The sequence below is a fragment of the Tursiops truncatus genome, chromosome 4, assembly GCF_011762595.2.
Source record: "Tursiops truncatus isolate mTurTru1 chromosome 4, mTurTru1.mat.Y, whole genome shotgun sequence".
In the NCBI taxonomy this organism is placed as follows: Eukaryota; Metazoa; Chordata; class Mammalia; order Artiodactyla; family Delphinidae; genus Tursiops; species Tursiops truncatus.
Genome location: NC_047037.1, coordinates 128,473,015 through 128,493,548, shown reverse-complemented (window position 1 = coordinate 128,493,548; position 20,534 = coordinate 128,473,015). Strand labels below are relative to the sequence as shown.

The window sequence follows — 20,534 nt, the reverse complement described above, 5'->3', positions numbered from 1 at the left end:
AAAAATCGCCAGCGTGCCACAACGGCCCGGCTGGCTGCGCGTGCGTCGGCCGGAAGACAGATGGCGCGCTCCGCGACCCGCCCGATCGATCGACCAGATCGAGGATCGTCAAGTCAGTTCTGACTGCTCAAAGTGCTCCTTCTCGCGAGGCTTCAGTCCAGGCGGCTGGGGGAAGGGGCGGACTCGGCTGGAGAGAGAGGAGGAGCGTGAAGCCGCCGCACGCTGCGTTCCCAGGAGGCTGTGCGCGCTCCTCGCTTTCTCCCGGATAGTCTGAGCGGGCGCGTGAACTGCTCAGTGCGTAGTGGTCATGGCTCTCCACGTGCCCAAGGCTCCGGGCTTTGCCCAGATGCTCAAGGAGGGAGCGAAGGTAAGGAAAGGAGAAAGGAGGAGTGAGGTGGGAGAGTCGGCGTAGGGCAGCGGCGGCCGCGGCGAAGGAGAAGGGTGTACTAACGGGCCGGGCGTGCTCCCCCGACACTGCGGTCGGAGGGAGAGAAGATTCCAGAAAGGGAGGTGTTCTCGGGAGGGCTCTGCCGCGGAGGCCCGCGGGCATTTTGGTTCTTTACGGACGCCGGGGAGGGTCGAGCGGGCAGAGACGGCGAGTGGGGGACGAGGCCGCAGACACCGCGTTCTGTACTTGGTTGTCGGACAGATGTAAGGCCGCTCCTGCATTTTATCTCCATCCGTAAAACGGGGGTGATGAGTCTCTCCTTTAGAAGGCGACACAGGTGAAACAACGTAGGTGAAATTGCTTTGGGAACTGCGAAGCTGATTGCCACAGTTCGGGGAGTGGGTGGTGCGGTTAAGAGAGGGACAAAGGCCTGTCTTGGCAACTTTTTTCTAAATGAGAAATAGCAGGCTCCCCATTTAGTTCGCAGAAGCAGTGCGTTATAGTAGGATAAACAGTGGTTACAATGCGGATGGATTCTGGTCGCAACTTAGGTTAGCTAGCTTGATGTAAAACTTACCCCTCTGGGTCTTGCTTTTCTCATTATTAAATTGAGCAGATTGGACAAAAAGGGTTGTAACGATCACAGTTGTAACCCACAAGGTAAGTGACACCCTGGCCTAAATAAAACTGCTTTGTTTTATGGCGAGATCTTGGACGTAATTTCAGAAGCTTAGTTTTTTAAAAATATCTTAAAGCACTACTGATAAATGTGTCTCTTGTGTTCAAATGGTAGTGTTCCTTTATTTGTCCCCCATATTTTCTGTGCTTAGTTAAAGGTATGTAGATAGTGTGGTTCCATTTATGGTAACAGGTTTAGGGAACTAGGTTCTTGTTGGCATGATGCACTTTTGGGATGTTGTGAATATAGTAAATATCAAGGTTTAACGTAAATATTGGTGAAAGAGCTTCGCTGAAAATGACATTGCTCACTTTTTTAAAAGGCTGAAGAACGTCCATGGTTTTTATTTTTCTGAGGCAGAAATAATAAATGGCCAAATGAACAAAAAGGATAATTTCAAATAATGATAAAGGAAATAAAATCTGCCTCGGAAAAAAAAATTAAAAAGCAAGGGTTGGGGTAGATAGAACGATTAAGATGTTCAGGAAAGAACTCTCAGCTCTGTGCTTAGTGGCGAAGATTAAAGGCAGAAGTGTTCCAGGCTGAGGGACCAGTGAGTACAAAGGCCCTGAGGATGGAATGAGTGTCACCTGCTAAAAGAAAGCAAGAAAGGTAATAGGGCTGAAGCTTACCAACGGAACGGTAAGAGATGAATTGAGAAGAGTTGTAGGCAAGGGTTAGAATGTGCCTACACATTTATCCCTGACAGGGGCTTTACATTTTTTCCTAAGTGATGGGAAGTCATTAAAGGGTTTGACAGGATCTAATTTATGATCAGAGATGACTGTTCCTCAGAGAATGGGGATGGGGGAAAAACAATGTAAGGCAGGAGATCTTTAGAACAGTATTGTCTGTCTGCTGTGATGGAAGTGTTCTATATCAGGACTGTCCAGTATGGTACCCACTAGTCACAAGTAGCTACTGGGCACTTGAGTTGTGCCTAGTGCAATTGAGGGACTGAATTTTTAATTAATTACTTAAAATTTAAATAGCCACTTGTGGCAAGTGGCTACTCTCTTGGGCAAAGCAGCTCTAGAAAAATGTTCACATGAACAGTAGGCTCTTGAAATTTATCTGAGACCACGGGTAAATTCTAAGTCTAAAAGAAGTCCAGTGTAAAACTTGAGAATTTTAGTACTGTGACCAATTCAGTAGTTTTCAGTGTGTGCATGTTGGAATTATATTGCAGTTCAAATGAGCATTCAAAATCTGTATGCTTTGGTTCCTAAAAATTTATGAGGCAGATATGTTAATTCCCAGTGAACATAGAACTGCTGGATTTACAGTGCTCAGGTTTTAACACAATAAATATTCATGACTACATTTCAACTTTTAGAAAGTACTGATAAACTCTGAAAAGGTATTTTTATCTGCAAGAGCTCATTTGCTTTCTCTAATCAATCTTAGCACTCTTCCCTGCACTTTTCACTACATTTTAAAAAAATTACAGGTTTTATGTTTTGATGTGTAAGTAGGTACCTGTGGTCCCTAAAAATGTCTTGCTTTATTCATTCAACTAGTGGACAAATCTATGGATCATTTGTGAATACCAGGCATCATACTTTACATATATAAATCTTGCTTGATAGTTTTAACAATCCTCTGAAACAGGTACTATTATATTACCCCATTTTACAGATGAAGAAATTATTGAGATTCACTGTCCTGCCTAATCAGAAGTTTTTTTTGACAGCATTTTTCAGGGTTGGAAGAGGCTGTGTACAGGAACATACAGGCTTGCAAGGAGCTTGCCCAGACAACTCGTACAGCATATGGACCAAATGGTAATTTCTAAATTCATGTTTTAAAAGATACAGTACTGTAATAGAATTTTGTGCACTAGCTCTTTCAAACTTGTTCTGAGGATATTATATGTAAATTGAGAGTTTTCGCCATAATATAGTATGGCATTGAAATTTATTTCATAGCGCAGTGACACCAGTACAGTGTTTCTAATCTTTAGTCAGCAATTCATATCTTTTTAGAAAAGTTGGAATCCAAATGTTACGTTTTGTCCTATTGAGAGGATAGAAAAGTTATAGTGCTTTCACCATTGAGGCAGTACCTAGTGTTCACGGTTGTAGATGTGGAACAGATCTTTTACATAGAGCGACATTGTAATTTAAGGGAGAAAAATTCTCTCTTGTCTCCTACCATCGACTGAATTAATTGATACAGATTTATGGAATAAGCAAAAAAATAAGTGTACTTTTAAATAGATTATTTTAGTCTTTTTACATGTTAATATGCTGTGTTGATTGAATAAAAATATGACAAAATTGGCATCCTCGCTAATAAACATTATCAGAGATTAAAAAGGAAAGAGTACAGGTGTGCAGTCAGGCAAAGCCATAGGGCTATGAGATAACCTTAAAGAATAGATAATATGTTTTGAGTTCTTACAAAGTTATTTTTAGGAATGGATATAAATTTATATTTCTTGACTAGATTTTCCCAGTATTTGGAGAAGGGTTTGAGTAATAATGGATTTCTTTTTCTAATTGTTATTTTTGAGGAATGAACAAAATGATTATCAACCACCTGGAGAAGTTGTTTGTGACAAATGATGCAGCAACTGTTTTAAGAGAGCTAGAAGTAAGTTATTTCTTTAAAAAAGCCAAGAAATGTTTTGGTGACATCAAAAATTCAGTATATTTTAATGTAAAAGAACCTTTATTTCAAATTGAATAATAAGGGATTTTTTTATTCCCAACTTGAAAATTCATTATACAGATTTTCCTAATTATAAAGAGTCCTTTTTATGTTTAACATCTTAGCAACTCAAATTTTAAATCTCCTAAATTATTAATTTATGGAATGATTGGTTGTGATAAAAAATATATTTGCTCATAATCATATCAAATTGAATATGTTGTCTTGTTCTGTAGAGTGTTACACTGAAGTGAATTATTCCATAATGTAGAAACATCTGATACTTGAAAATAGTGGTGTGTTTTTTTTTTAATTGTCTTTGTGAAGATAAAACAATCAGTTTGTGGAATTTTGCTTTGTTCACCTGCAGTTTTGATGTTATAGAATCTGTAGAATAGATACTGCCAGCCGAGGTATGAGGACAGCCTGGCACCTGAACACATAGAGCACCATTCCTCAGCCAGCTGCTAATTGAAGCATATGTTCAATCTCAGGGAATTTTCTTGAACTTAGCTCTTAAAGCACCAGAGCTTAATGCTTTTAGACAGAACTCCATAGATAAGTTAACATTTCTTCAACTTCTTAAATAACAGTATAGTCTTGAAGTAATAATATTGAACAAAACAAATTTAATTCCACAAGATATTTATAGAGGGGCTTATTGTGAATGTGAATGTTGTACTCTGTGATGTTCTCAGGAGTTCAAGTGTGACGGGGATACTGTCCTCATAATAAACTATAATGTCAGCTTTTTAGTTTTCTCAGTGCTATCAGCTGTTACTCTGATTATTTCTTAGAAAGCATGTAAATCCTAAGAAACGATCACTTAAAATTTTGATATGCTGTTTTTAAGAAATGTTTTATATTCCCCTCCTTTTAAACCATAATTGATAACCCCTTACAAAAAGAATACATAAAAATTGAGACTTGTGATGAAGTTAAATGACATCTATTTTAGCACTTCTGAAGCCTTTTTTAAAAGTGCCTTAGGTTTAGTGGTTGGAATTACTTTGTTTTTTAATTTAGTGAATATGTAATAAAGTTATGAACCTTATGTATGCAGGTGTACATACTGGGTGACTGACCATTAAAAGAAAGTGCCTGTGAAGTTATTGTCATTTATGGTGATGCATTCGTGTTCATAGGCCTAGGTGGACTTGGATTGTCTTCTTGTGACCACACTATAAGTAGTGTGTAGCAGTGTGATCACATGAGTTACCTGTCTGACAGGTAACTGTTACTTGTCAGACAGTTACCTGTCTGTCTGACAGGTATCACCCATAGGGAGATTGGAGTCTATTAATTTAAGAAGAAATGGAAATGAACAATTTTATTTTGCTTTAAGGATCAAATGTTTTAGCTTGATATTCAAATTCAAACCCCTTCTGTCAGGTACAGCATCCTGCTGCAAAAATGATTGTAATGGCCTCTCACATGCAAGAGCAAGAGGTTGGAGATGGCACAAACTTTGTTCTGGTTTTTGCTGGAGCTCTTCTAGAATTAGCTGAAGAGCTTCTGAGACTCGGCCTGTCAGTTTCAGAGGTGAGTGTTCATTTTATAATCTACCCCTGTTTCATATTTGCTTATGTATATATACCTACTAAATAAAAGTCATTAGTAATAGCTGATTTTGAGCAGTTTTCTCTGTGCCAGGCATTGTAGTACATATGCTTCACATGCAGTATCTCATTCTATCCTTACAAGAACCCTATGAGTGGGGCCTATTAGAAGTAATCCTGTTTTGTTTCAGATAAGGAAAGTGAGCCTTAAGTTAGAAAAACCTTGCGCAAGTAGCTAGTGATGGCAGTTAGGATTCAAATTTGGGCTCTCACCAAAGCCTGCACCCTTAAATAGTAGGCTGTGCCGTGAATGTTATTCTGGAAGTGTGCTTTGTTTTTTTCTATTGAAAATAAAGATTGGTATTCATTGGGTTACCAAAATAAGCTACCTTATTAAGTCATGTCAAAATTACATCTTTTGAAGAAACATTTTTGCTTTTTACATTTAAGGTCATAGAAGGTTATGAAATAGCCTGCAAAAAAGCCCATGAGATTCTTCCTGACTTGGTGTGTTGTTCTGCAAAAAATCTTCGGGATGTTGATGAAGTGTCATCTCTACTTCATACCTCCATAATGAGTAAACAATATGGTAATGAAGCATTTCTGGCCAAACTTATTGCTCAGGCATGTGGTGAGTAAATATCAGTAAATGAAAAGATCCAAAATTAAAATGTCTTAATGTGATTAAGATATTTTCTCTGTTGTCCCAACATATCTTTTGATATGTCTCGTTTTCTTAACAGTATCTATTTTTCCTGACTCTGGCCACTTCAATGTTGATAATATCAGAGTTTGTAAGATTCTGGTAAGTTTAGAAAATGCATTAATGTTATCTAGATAGATCAGATTTTTTTTTGCAAAAAAAAAAAATTTCTGTTAATCTAAATTTTATCTTGTGGGTTTTAGGCACTTAGGACTTCCTGCCTTTGTTGTAGCATTTGGATATTGCTAGATTGTAATACACCACTTGTTAAATTTAAAAGGATATCAACATATTATCTTCTTAAGTCATCATTTTTCCATGATAGCTGGAAGGTTGAGAATAGTGCATAAACAAAATATTATTTGCAATCTTGATATATGCTGACTTATAAAAATGAGCTTAGAAGGCAATTTTGAATGAGGTTCAAGTTTTTCTGTTGCTCTATAATAATAAAATTCATACTTTTAATATTTAAAGAGTATGTATTTGATAAAAATATGGTGCTTGATGCAGTAAAACCTATAACTGTAGTGATTTTACACATGTGATTGTTAATGTAGCTGAGTTTAGCTTACATTAGTACATGTGTTAGCTGTAAATGTGTGTGTATTAATATACGTGCTGGGTGTTTTCTGACTTTATCCATGCACTGCCTTCCCCTTCGCCATTACATGGTAAGCTTGTGAAATCAGAAACTTGGCTTTGATCCCTATTCTGCCTGGTACATTGGTACAGAGTGAGTGAATGGCTTAGAGCAGTTGTTCTTTGATTCTTCCCAGTACACTGAAGGACCCCCGTCCATAACAGTGGCTCGTTGCCACAGTGATTCCTGCATTGAGCAGACTGGTATGCTTTATGTCCACCACCCTACTCATCCCCAGGAGTCACTGCCTTTGTATATTATATTATTTAGAAATGAATATTTTTGGTGCATGCAGAATCAACAAATTAGCCCTGATGTTATTTTCATGAAATCACTGGTGATTTTGATATCCAACTCCTTAGGGCTCTGGTATCCATTCCTCTTCAGTATTGCATGGCATGGTTTTTAAGAAGGAAACTGAAGGTGATGTAACATCTGTCAAAGATGCAAAAATAGCAGTGTACTCTTGTCCTTTTGATGGAATGATAACAGAAACTAAGGTATGTAGATTTCAGAACCTTAAAGGTAAAAATTTGCGGTTATCCTTTCAGATAGTTTTAATGATTCTAAAATTTTGAGGTAGAGTTTCCTCTTAATCCAGTGAATACTGCATAATTATTGAAAATTGCCGGGTCATGTTTATTTTTTAATCAGACTTATATTTGAATATCTAATTCAAATACTAAGTACAAAACTTGGAACATTAGATGATGACAGTATTGTTTATATTCTAATAAACAGCTCTTGACTTCTAGTAGAACTTACACAATTCAGCAGGTTAAATGTTCAGTGAAGAAAATGAGTGTGTGCTGTTCATTAAAATTTTTTTAATAACAAATTTATTTTTATTTTTGGCTGTGTTGGGTCTTCATTGCCGCGTGCGGCCTTTCTCTACTTGCGGCGAGCGGGGGCTACTCTTCATTGTGGTGCACAGGCCTCTCATTGCGGTGGCTTCCCTCGTTGCGGAGCATGGGCTCTAGGTGCGTGGGCTCAGTAGTTGCGGCTCCCGGGCTCTAGAGCGCAGGCTCAGTAGTTGTGGTTCACGGGCTTAGTTGCTCCTTGGCATGTGGGATCTTCCCGGACCAGGGCTCGAACCCGTGTCCCCTGCATTGGCAGGCGGATTCTTAACCCTTGCGCCACCAGGGAAGTCCCTGAAGTTTGTTTTTAAAAACACATGTTAAGAAGTTTGAAGCATATGTTTATAGGTCACTGTTGATTGCATCCCTAGAATTCTTGAAATCTGAGTTGTGGACGGTTTTTGAAGTTTTGCAGGGGTGGGGTGGGGTGGGGCTGGTCACTTAGTCCACGTTTTAGAAAAAGTTTGAGAACCACAACATTCTTTTGGTTGACATTCATCAGAAGACAGATGTCAGGATACCTGTCTAACATCTAAAAGTACAGTGTATTTCTCCAGTTTTTCCATCAAAGTGCCTGTCAAAGAGCAAATGCATCAGTGTTGGGGGCAGGGGCATTGGTCTAGGAACAAGCTGAATTTGTTAATTTCATACAAATTTTGTATTCTGCTTCATGTTTATATTTATCTTCATATTTTTCTCCCAAATCTTTAAATTATTTCTTCAATAAAGTGTTATTCTGTGACTTTGAACAGCAACGTGGTGAAATGGTTTTAAAGAAAATCCTTACTTATTTTGCTAGGGAACGGTATTGATAAAGACTGCTGAAGAATTGATGAATTTTAGTAAGGGAGAAGAAAACCTCATGGATACGCAAGTCAGAGCTATTGCTGGTAGTGGTGCAAATGTCGTCGTAACAGGTGGCAAAGTGGCAGACATGGCTCTTCATTATGCAAACAAATACAATATCATGTTGGTGAGGTAAGAGGGGACTGCATTCTATTAACCTGGATTGTAAATGGCTTTGAGTGGTGAAACACCAAGCAGATAAATTCCACACAACATGAAGACTGTTAAAAGGGGGAAAGTATGAGGTATTAGATTGCATGGCAAGAGGACTTAACTTGATCTAGGGGAACAGGAAGCAGATCTGAGAAAACTTACCTTTAGGCCGAGAGCTGAAGGACCAGTTAGCAGATGTTAATTGAAGAGGGAGGGGGAGGAGCTTAAGAGACCAGACACAGACCTGGTACACACTGCCAGCTGGAGCGTGGGGTCAGGAACATAGCTTTAAATTTATGAACACGTTTGTGGCTTACACTAGACAGTTCACCCACCCGTTCCCACCTCTCCGAGCACATAATATAACGTGCAGAGTAAATCACTCTTCTCCTCACGGAACGTGCAGTTGCCCAAAGTAAAGCAAAAGTTTTCTGTGTACCAGGGCTTCCTTAGTATTTCAGAACTATGAACCCTTGACATCCTAAGGAGACTGGAACTCTCCCAGTTCTAGAATAATGCCCTAAACACCTGTGACTGGATTGCACAGTGCAGTCCAGACCCATTCTGAGCTTGAACCTTCAGGGTCAAAAGAAGGTGACCTGAGGCCCAATGTACAGTTTCCTGTTTAATCTCTTGTGTTTTACTTTGGTATCTCATGGAATTAAAACTTCTGTTAAGGTCTTTGTTTTGTTTTTTAAAGGCTGAACTCAAAATGGGATCTCAGAAGATTATGTAAAACAGTTGGTGCTACAGCTCTTCCTAGATTGGTATGTATTTTGGACAATATTAAAAGAGAGTTGAACCTATTTGAATTATTTTTATTACAAGAGTCATTTTTTCGCAGACTCCTCCTGTCCTTGAAGAAATGGGACATTGTGACAGTGTTTACCTCTCAGAGGTTGGAGATACGCAGGTGGTGGTTTTTAAGCATGGTAAGTAGTAGTGGTAAACTATATGTATGTGAAGTGTGGGGAGTTCATTTGCTTTTACTAATCCCCAAATATATTTAATTTATTGACAGAAAAGGAAGATGGTGCCATTTCTACCATAGTGCTTCGAGGCTCTACAGACAATCTGATGGATGATATAGAGAGGGCAGTAGATGATGGTGTTAATACTTTCAAAGTTCTCACAAGGGTCAGTATCAGCGTTCATCTTAATTTAGTATTTGTAAATCCTCAAAAACACAGTTGGCAGACATTCTGAGAACTTGAAAATGAATGGCTTGTGTAAAGCAAAGCACCTTCCTCCTTAAGGCTCCACTTAAGTATTTGTTGCTGATGAATTTTCTAAAATGAAATGAAAAGGAGTAAATAGCAAATCAAGGCTTCTTTTTTTTTTTTTTTTCCTGCGGTACACGGGCCTTTCACTGTTGTGGCCTCTCCTGCCGCGGAGCACAGGCTCCAGACGCGCAGGCCCAGCGGCCACGGCCCAAAGACCCAGCTGCTCCGCGGCATGCAGGATCCTCCCGGACTGGGGCGTGAACCCGCGTCCCCTGCATCGGCAGGAGGACTGAACCACTGTGCCACCAGGGAAGCCCAAGACTTTTTTTTTTTATATATAACTGTTTTAAAGAGATGGTTTATGGTGGTTTTCAATTATAATATACCTTCAGTTGCTTCAGCACTATTCTTAGTGCTATATCTGGAAATACAGATAACCACATAGTGATGTTCCCATTCTTAACTTTGGTCCTTTTTCATATACCAGACACTATGGTGCAGTAAGGTAGTTGGTTCAAATCACGCCATTTTTATGACATTCATAATTGGAATTTGAATTTTATAAAACTTGTAATTGAATCTGATTAAAATCTCTAGTCTGGTGGAGTACTGGAATCTGAAAAGATTTAAAAAACTGGAAATTGCTTCTTGGTGACTTCTGTTGTTTTTTTGTTTAAACTACGTATTATAGGATAAACGTCTTGTACCTGGAGGTGGAGCAACAGAAATTGAGTTAGCCAAACAGATCACATCGTATGGAGAGGTATATGGCTTTCTATGTACAAACTGACTTTGTTGTCATTGTTCGAATAAAATTGAGTAATAAGCACATTTTTGTTTTAGACATGTCCTGGACTTGAACAGTATGCCATTAAGAAGTTTGCTGAGGCATTTGAAGCTATTCCCCGGGCACTGGCGGAAAACTCTGGAGTTAAGGCCAATGAAGTAATCTCTAAACTTTATGCAGTACATCAAGAAGGAAATAAGAATGTTGGATTAGATATTGAGGTATTTGAAAAAAACACTATGAACTTGTTTTATTTTGTGAATGCACAACCTAAAAATAGACGTATTAAGTTTAAAAGGAAAATCAGAAAATGTTCTGATTTGTGAACAAATGATTTTCATAACAGTTAGCTTTTTCATAGTTTATCTGATAGAGAATTTAGTATTTTATTAAAATTTGTTTTATAGTGTAGATGAGGTAGTACTTTTTCCTAGCTACTTATTCTAGTTTTATTTAAGTAGCCATGTTTCTATTGAGTACAGATATTTTCACATAAACATTTAAAGTGAAAGAATAAAAATAGTTTTGTGTTGACAGGCTGAAGTTCCTGCTGTAAAGGACATGTTGGAAGCTGGTGTTCTAGATACTTACCTGGGAAAATACTGGGCTATCAAACTGGCTACTAATGCTGCTGTCACTGTACTTAGAGTGGATCAGGTGAGTGAGAAGTGAAATTTTGATCTTTAAAAATACTAATTTTTATGTAGTTGGAAGTATATTTTCATGGAACTAGAATATAGCACAGTTATCATTCTATTCAAAGTACCCCCCCCCAAAAAAAATTGTTTTAATTCTATTACAGTTTTAAATTGTTTTGAATGTATTTCAGCTAATTTAAAATGAAGATTTTGCCAGTGAAAGAATCCTTTGCCATTTGGGAACTGGAGTGGGTAAAATCTGATACAGATTCATAGTTTTCAAGACTTTTTAGACTAAGAACGCCTTTGTACACATAATCTAGAGAGGAAATTTAAGATGGAATATGGAAGGGCCATAAAGATCTGAGGCGGATATTGCAGACTACAGTATTCCCTCCCTTATATGCAGTTTTACTTTCTGTGGTTTCAGTTTACCCACAAGTCACCTGCAATCCTAGAATATAAGAAAGAAAATCCTAGAAATAAGTAATTCATAAATTTTAAATTGTGTGCCATTATAAGTATACTATGTGATGAAATCTCACACTGTCCTGGTCCAGGACGTGAATCATCTCTTCGTCCAGCATATCCACGCTGTGTGCACTGTCTGTTAGCCATTTCGATTATCAGGTCAACATATTTTACTTACTGGTCCCAAAGTGCAAGAGTAGTGATGCTACCAATCAGATATTCTCTTATTGTGCCTAATTTATATATTTTATCATAGGTATGTATGTATGGGAAAAAGCACAGATATAGGGTTCATTACTATGCTCAGTTTCAGGCATCCACTGGGATTCTTGGAAGGCATCTAAGGGGGAACTACTGTATCACCTTCAAGGAAGTGTGGAGATGATAGGACCTGGCATTTAAATTTTTTTCTTCTGTGACAGATTATGTCTTGGGGTACTAAGATCTTAAGGTATAAAAAATCATAGTATTTCTGCCAATATTTTTGAGGAATTATGGCAGAGAAGAAAAGTGGTGAAGACTACTTTGGATTCACAGATAAACCAGAATTCATAGTTTTTCAAAAAGGTGTTTTCTAAACTTAATGAAATGTATTTTCCTACAAAATTCTAGAAGTGATTATTAACCAATGAATAATTTTTAAATACTGAGTAGAAAATTTTAATTGCTAGGGGCACAGTATAAGTCCATTAAATGAAAATCATGCCAAATTAATAGAAGCAAGTTTTAGGTAGAAATGGAAAGGAAATTAGACTTATTCTCAGATCGGTTGGTTGTAATTATAGCAAAACAAATTTCACTTCGGTAAAGGAAGAACTTTTTCTTAGGTAAGATGACCAAAAATGGAACCTGGAGATCCAGTTTCAACACATTGAAAATAATCAGACTGGATATCTATGTACTGGATTTATTAATAGTGTATTTTTATATCAGTGCCTCAAATAGTTTTTAGTGGAAGAATATGTTTTTGGAGTTTTTAAACAAGGATAATGTTTAAATGCCTTAAGGAAATGTTTGTTCTATAAGTTAACATGTGGCTAAGAATAAAAAGGAGGACCAAAAGTATAAGGGGACAGGAGAAGCTAAGTAGACTGAAGCATGAGGTAAGCAGAAATTCTAATAGTAGAAGTTCCTAAGGAACTTTTTGAATGTCAGTGTCCAAGCAAGACAGTAATGTTAATAACACAAGTAAGTGCCTTGCTCACACAGGTACTTCTGAATTTCGGTTTTAAACTGGGAAGGCTGTGTTTTGTTTTACCCTAGGGGAGGATGTTCATTGTTATGTGCCCTTAGCACTCTGTACATGAAATATGTATCTGAAGAACCCATCCAACTGTCTAATGAACACTCTTCAATATAGTTGTACCTATTTTGCATAGTACATATTCTGGAAAAGGACTTGTAAATCAAGTTTTAAGCATTGGAAAATGTAGTAGGGCTGGATTAATCTTGTTCAAGTGTTTATTTCACTAGTTCTCAAATTGCCTCCTAGTCAATAGCATCAACATCACTGAAGAACTTAATAAAAATACAAATTCCCAGACCCACTGAGTGAAACTCTGGAAAGAATCAGTCTGTTTTAAATAAGCCCTTCAGGTGATTGTGATGCCCACTAAAGTTTGAGAACTGTTTTTAGGTACTTTTTTCTTAAACTATACTTGGGTTCTAAAATTATACTTACTGCCTTTAATTCAATCTGAATTTATCCTCATTTGGTAAAATGTTCCTCCAAGAATTTCAGGTTAGGTTGTTTTATGAAAGCAGCTTCTGAAAAGGGGTGGGAAATCTATTGAAGGTGAAGATATTTTACGGTTTGTGTTGCATGAGACTCAAGCCAAACCCCTTGATGTTATACAGAAAGATCTCTTAATTATAAATTTGGGAAGCAGTGAATACTGTATCCAATTTTGAGATTTAGAATGTATATCAGAGTTTTACAGTTCTACTGTGGGGAAAGCCAACTGACTTTAACTTCTCCCAAATTTATTTGAGCCCAAAGCTACCACGCACCCCCAACACCTTTTTTTTTTTTGCCCAAACATAAATCCTTTAAACATGCTATATGATTATACTTGGAAAATGCTGGATTAGTGCATTCTAGATAAATGAGGCTTCTAGCATGTTTCCAGGCAACTAGGTGCTTGGATTTTTTTGTTTATGAACACACATTTCCTGTATTTGAATGGCTCTCATTTATAGGTACTAGAAAATGTCATTGTTGAACTTTATATATATTTTACGTATCGACCACTTTAGATTATAATGGCAAAACTGGCAGGTGGACCTAAAGCTTCTAAACCACAAGGAAATTGGGATAAAGATGGTTGGCAAGACGAATCTCATATATAAATAGCAAATCAGGTGCCAAACTGACTGATTTATGCCAGTGATGCATGCAGATATTTTTCACATTCCGAGCATTGGGTTGTTGAAGTGCATGTCTTAGAATGCCCCTCGCTAATGTGTGTGAATTTTGTTGCTATTAATGTCCACAAAAGCGGAAAACTCACCTGCTGGACAATAACAATATGCTAGTGTTTCATATGCAGTGTAATAACAGATTGCTCATTGGTGATGATTGCCTAATAATGAAGCAGGGTAATAGAGAAATATTCTTTCTCTTCACTCTGGAGCTTGAGTTTATAAGTATACTCGTGTGGATTTTGTTTTGCAGATCATCATGGCAAAACCAGCCGGTGGGCCCAAGCCTCCAAGTGGGAAGAAAGACTGGGATGATGACCAAAATGACTGAATGGCTAGATTTTTACTGTAGGTGAAGGCTGTGTTTGTAGTAGTACTCTAGGAATTGCCTGATGTTTTCATATTCTCCTAAATTAAGAAGTGTTTTGTGTTATCTTGTATTCTCGGCTGGATGATACAATAAACATGTTGTTACTATCAAAGCCTCTTTGTCTGAGGACCACTGTTCTTGGATCTGGATGACCTGTTTTGTCTCAACCTTGTTAATGAAATGAACTGTGGCACTTGAGGCAAGTCACCGAAGTTATGAGGGGCCTGCTGCCTGTTTTTATACATAAGTTTTATTGGAACACAGCCATGATCAGGTATATTTATATATTGCCTATGGCTGCTTTTTACAAGGGAATGGCAGAGTTGCATAGCTGTGACAGACCAAGTGGCCTTCAAGGCCTAACACATTTAGGCCTTGACATTTACTTAGGCCTAAGACATTTACTACCTATAGGAAGTCTGTCAGTCCCTGGACTAGATGTATTTTTTCACAGCTCTGAAAATCCCTAAGACTGAGGTGACTTGTTTCAGTAACATTAAATGATGTGTTAAATAGCTGACTTAAAATACATATATTCTGGTAGCAAAGAACAAAGATACTTGTGATGCAGCTGAAAACATGCCTCCTGGCATATAAATGAAGCAAGTCAGTTTTTATACAGTGGAGTTTTGAAAAAAGCAAAGACCATAGTAAAAAGTTAATTTAACTTACTTTACAGAACATGTGCTACTGTATGTTTTGGTTATATAAGGTCTTTGAGTAACATTTTGAAATTTTATACTGTTTTTGGTATTTCAAAGGAATTTGGATGCAGTATGGCTGACTAGGTCTTAGGTAAACTCATCAAGGAATTCCTAATAGAGAACCTTACAGGAAGTTTATACAGGTTTGGTATTCTTAAGGCTCTTAAGGTTGTTTGCAACTTGGAAACAGTGGCTGGCTTGGGTTAAAAAAAAAGGAATTTATTAGGACAGTTCACAGACTTTCTGGCCAGAGGCTGGCATTAAGGGGATTTCAATGAATGTCTTCCTTGGGTCGATTAACAATTGCACAGAACAAGTGCAGAGTTCAGCTTACACCCCAGCTTATGCACACTGCATGGCATCAGAAGCATTATATATGTTACCACCAAGGTCAAATACCTATGCTTATAAAATTAACACTTTTTTGCTTTAACGAACACACTTGAAGTTTCAGTCTGAAACTTTTTCTTCTAAATGTTTTCTAGTAGTGTATGTCAGTACAACTTAAAATCTTCTAAGTAATAAAACAAGTTTTGGGGGTAATTCATTTTATTGATGTGTTGCAAACCACCACCCAGACGTATTAATAAGCACAGAGGACTTAAGTAATTCAGAATCCTTTCCAGAAACTGGAAGCAGGAATAAAAACCACTGTGACAATACAAAATCACTGTAAATTTTTAGGTATTTTCCCTTCAGTATTTCAATAAACATGATTTCTTCTGGCATGTATTTAATTTTAAGTTAACATGACTTACAGTTAGTCTTTACTTTTTTATTACTACAGCCATTATAAAAGCCATAAACATGTTTCCAGAGAAAGCACTTTTTGAAATTGTTACAGTATTCTCTCATAAAATAGGAGGTAAGCCTGTGAATTTAGTACTTTAGTTGTAGGCACAGCTTGCACATGTGTGTCGCTGATGTGAAACCACTGTCCTTTGGTTGAGTCCATTTCAAAATCTGTCAGGAGGAAATGTAAAATTAAATATATAAATGGAAAGATTCAAGTTCATCCTTTTTTGGTTTTGCCATAAATATCTGCTGAATACCAGAATTCTATAAGACCTCTTTCTTACCCTGTAGAATATCACCGTGGAGAACAAGATTAGAGAGATGACTGTTTGCAGATCTTGCCTTGGCATAGGCAGTGTAATGCCCCGACCTCATGGTACCACTGTGTTCAACGACTCCATATAAGGAATATAGTACCCTTTTATTTTCTTCAGCAACATTCTTTAAAAATGAACAGGAGTCAAAAGTTAGTTCTAGTCCCATTTATACAGATGCCATCAACAAGACAATTTTCAACTATGCAGAGGGTCTCTAACCTTCGAGAATGCAGAAGTCCTGAGTCTGAAATGGACTATTATTTTCTCCCTACCTTTTCTCAGCCTACTGAGTGGTAGCACGCTTATGTTTTTAGTAGAAAGTTGCCATTGCTCTTGCCCTGCTGGAAGAACCATAAACCAAGGTCTACCTGCTATAATCACAGTTTCCTGGCCCAGATACTTAAATAACTGAACTTGCCAAAGCTTCTTTAGGAGTCTGGGATCAGATAATACCTCAACAACTCATCATCCTATTTCCAGCCCAAAATGTACGCCTTTAACAGCAAGAGGATAGCATTTAGGTCACACCCAAGACCACCCCTTAACATTTTCAAATACCCCCTGCAGATTTGGTGAGAAGGACATGTGACCTCTCAGAAGCTCACATTCCCCATCTAACATGGAGGCTGCTTATTTTAAGATCACATGTGCTGTAGGGCTGGTCAGCAACAGGGACAGGTGTTCCAGCTGGGGGCCACTCGCAGACAACTACCCCACTTGCGTTCTCTTGTAAAGTCTTCCTGAACAAGCATCACTGCCCTTCAACAGTACTGTCACTACACTCTCTAATCTTTGCCTCCCTATTTGCTAAAGAACTCTTATTACATCACCCCAAATCCTGTCAGCTTCCTCAGGGATTTCAGTGGCCAATGAACCTCACAGAATTTTCCCTGCCATTCCATTTTAACCAACCACAGCCAGGACTACATTCTGGAATTGGTCATCACTCAGAACTCTTTAACTTCAAAAATCTTACTAATTTTCTAGTCTCAGTCTACAATTCCATTCTTCCAACTCTCACCTCACCTATACTAGTCAACCTAACAGGATCCTCCAACCCTCGTTTTCTCCTGGCCTATGAGGCCTCTTTTGGCCTCATTCCCAAAAAAAGCCTCTTCACTTCTCAAAATGTAATGGAACAGCAACATCACATTACCTGAGAGCTTACTGGAAGGCAGAGTCTCAGACCCCGCCTCACACCTACTGATTTCCATGTGATTTACATGCACATGTCATTCTTACAGACAACCTCTCAACACCCACCACATCCAGCTCATCACATAACCCAGCTCTGAATTCCACGACGCACCTTCCCCGACCCCATACACAGACAGCTGCCATTGCTAGGAAACAATTCTGTAACCATGCAGCCTCGAAAATTCATGATTTTCTACCTCACCAGGTCCTCGATGTGACTGTATAATTTATAATGTGTCCTCAGCTGCCTCTTCCATGGATGTCCTTCACAGCAACTAGACCAAACTTCCACCGCTCGCCTGTAGCCTCTCCTTAAGAGGTGACCTCACCTCCCACTTCAGGAAAACTGAGACACCACCCACCCAGCTGCATGTTGCCCGCTCTCAGGAATGTGAAGTCTCCTCTCCCTTTGGTTCAGAGATTCTCCAACTTCGTGTCCTTATCCCAGCCTTTCTGGTCTTCTCCAGGATCTTTGCTCAGTTATCTCTCTTTTCTGTATCTTTTACTTCTAGATTTTCCTCTTTGCCTACAAACCTAATTAAGTCTCCTACTATTAAAAAAAAAAAAATCTTCATTGATGCACCACGTTTCCTTTTCAGCAAAAGCTCTAATGTATCTATATGCTCTATCTCCAATATTCTCATTCATTTCTCAACCTACTGAAGTTACCAACACTTCTTAAAAAATTTACCATGACCTCTATACTGTCTAACACGTTCTAGTTTTTTTCTCTGATATTCTGACACTGAGGCCACTTAATCCTTTCCTTGAAACCTGAACACAGGACAATGGCATTTTAGGCAAAAGATGGATTCCTGATGACCCCGTATTCAAAACTAATCCAACCAGAGCTATTTCTATTTACAGGCATATCTCATTTTATTGTACTTTGCTTTATTGTGCTTCACAAAGACTGCGTTTTTTTATAAATTGAAGGTCTGCGGCAATCCTGCACTGAGCAAGTCTATCGGTGCCAATTTTTTTAATAGCATTTGCTCACCTGGTGTCTCGGTGTCACAGATAATCCTCAAAATATTTCAAACCCTCCATCAGCAAAAAGCTTACAACTCACTGAACGCTGAGATGATGGTTAGCATCTTTTAGCAATATTTTTTAACTAAGATATGCACACTGTTTTTTTAGACACAATGCTATTACACAGTTAACAGGTTGCAATACAGTGTAAGCATAGCTTTTATATGCACGAAACCAAGAAATTCGTGTGACTTGCTTTATTGCAATATTTGCTTTATTGTGGTCTGGAACGGAAGCCAAAATATCTGAAGTATGCATATACCAGCAAAAGTGGCCCTGGCCTATGGTAGTAACATAAAAAGAATGACAATTCACTGAAGTATTTAAAATCTGGATAAAGAACAACAGTATAGCTTCTTTTATTCTCCAAATTCTTCAACATGGAGATTCGCTGATATCCTCGGTGGTGTCTTCTTCCACCTACACCTCTTACACTCCGATGCTCGCCAGAGTTTTGTCATTAAGCATCTCTTCTTTCTCCTTGTTTACACAAGAGATCCTATCCTCTCATAGTTTTAACCACCACCTATTTATTGATTTCCGAATCCTTATCTCCAGCCCTAACCCCTCTATTCTGGCCCTCAGACATGTACATCCAAATGTTTTCTAAACATAGCCACATGAATATCTCAAAACTATCTGAAACTCAATGTTTCCAAAACTGAACTTATTATTATTCCTTTCTCCGCCTCCCAACCTGCTCTTCTTCCTGTGTTTCTTACCTCAATTTATGGCACTCCCAACTGCACAGACACTCGAATCAGGCCCTGGGAATCATACTCAACTCCTTCTGTAGCACCCTCAGCATCCATTTAAAGGCCTCTGCCTCATCTTCCAGAGGAAAGAGATCAAAAGTCTTAATTTCACCTCCTGAAATATTCCTTCAATCTCCCCATCTCCAGCCCTAGTTTAGGCTGTCATCATCTACTGACAATTAACAGCCTCCTAACTTCCCTGCCTCTACTCTTGTCCTCCTAAAATCCAGCCTCCATTGCTTCAGCAAGTAACCTATGTAATATACAGACCTGGCTGTGTCACCCTGTTGCTTTAAGTTCTTCAGTGGCTCCCCACCGCATACCTAATAAAGCCCAAGTTTCTCATCACGATAATCTTCCAAAACCTCATTCCTCTCTCACTTCTCTGGCTTCATCTCCTAACGTTCCCAGACCTTGTACTGTAAGCTCTAGACCTGCTTATACAGACAGTCCCCGGCACCCGCCGTGCCACTTTACATGCCCTGCCTTTGCTCCTGCTGTCCCCTCTGCCTGGAAAACGTGCTTCCTCTTGATTCATTATACTAAGTCTTACTCCTTGAAGTAGCAGTTGAGGCAGAGCCTCCGAGGCAGAGCCTCCAGAGCCTTCCCTGAACCACCAACATGCTGGGTTAAGTGCATATCACCCCTGCTCTGTGTATACCAATCCTATCACTCAACCATATTAAACTGAGATTATCCATTAATATATCTGCTCATCTTTAGTTATATGCCCTCAGCTCCCAAGACGTCTGCCACAATAATGGGGGTTCAAAAAAATGTTGAACCGAAATAACCACCTAATGTTCAACATGATTCATCACAGATCTTGACATTATAAAGGTACAAAGATCAAAGACCCAGTCTACTCAGTAGTTCCTATCAACTTCATATATATGTGAGTTGCTGTTGGAGTATTTGGTAATAAGCTATGATTTCCCTTTAAAGGATTTTCCCAAAAAGGCAAGTTCCACCTACCTTACATTTAAGGGTACAAAAAGGAGCCAAATCTAAGATTTCTGGAAATTTTATATGTCTGTTAACTTTGCGTAGGTTAAAACCAGCCTATAAAAGAAGGATAATACATTAAGTTCTCTTCCTGGAAAAGCTGTACATGTTATGTAAAAACTATAGTCCCACCCCAATGCCCAGAAGAACACTAACATCTAGCCCTAGTTCAATCTGCTTAGAAGACTCTATCCCCCTGACTACTAATTGATTTCCAGTTGATTTGTTTTTGCTAAGTGCAACAGACACACACACACACACACACACACACACACACACACACACAGAGTCCAACACGTTGAGATACCTGCTCCTATAAGAAAACTCTCAATGTTT

General features: G+C 38.5%; 2 protein-coding genes across 10 annotated transcripts in view; one reads left to right on the top strand and one right to left on the bottom strand.

The window, feature by feature from the left end:
- The first annotated feature begins 211 nt into the window (after positions 1-211).
- On the top strand, positions 212-14,502 carry CCT8 (chaperonin containing TCP1 subunit 8). The gene is made up of 15 exons (XM_004321322.4): positions 212-367; positions 2,761-2,851; positions 3,583-3,662; positions 5,112-5,261; positions 5,729-5,909; positions 6,022-6,083; positions 6,987-7,124; positions 8,281-8,459; positions 9,181-9,247; positions 9,325-9,412; positions 9,502-9,617; positions 10,395-10,466; positions 10,547-10,711; positions 11,028-11,147; positions 14,274-14,502. Exons 1-15 carry the CDS (start codon positions 308-310, stop codon positions 14,349-14,351), a joined length of 1,647 nt encoding a protein of 548 aa, XP_004321370.1. The 5' UTR covers positions 212-307; the 3' UTR covers positions 14,352-14,502.
- A 1,123-nt stretch (positions 14,503-15,625) lies between these two features.
- Positions 15,626-20,534, bottom strand: part of USP16 (ubiquitin specific peptidase 16) — a 30,194-nt gene continuing 25,285 nt past the window's right edge. For 8 of the 9 annotated variants that reach the window (XM_019922458.3, XM_019922456.3, XM_019922461.3 and 5 more), the window contains 3 exons: positions 20,169-20,255; positions 16,174-16,330; positions 15,626-16,057 (listed from right to left, as the gene is read on the bottom strand). In XM_019922458.3, the coding sequence (XP_019778017.1) occupies positions 15,933-16,057; positions 16,174-16,330; positions 20,169-20,255 (369 nt within the window). In that variant the 3' untranslated portion in view covers positions 15,626-15,932. The remainder of the gene's footprint in view (positions 16,058-16,173; positions 16,331-20,168; positions 20,256-20,534) is intronic. The other variant, XM_019922462.3, reaches the window with a different exon arrangement.

Coding starts and splice junctions, on each gene's coding strand:
- CCT8 (XM_004321322.4), top strand. CDS start 308: ATGGCTCTCCACGTGCCCAAGGCTCCGGGCTTTGCCCAGATGCTCAAG. Junction 368..2,760: donor TGCTCAAGGAGGGAGCGAAG/GTAAGGAAAGGA, acceptor TTTTTTTGACAG/CATTTTTCAGGGTTGGAAGA. Junction 6,084..6,986: donor TCAGAGTTTGTAAGATTCTG/GTAAGTTTAGAA, acceptor CCAACTCCTTAG/GGCTCTGGTATCCATTCCTC.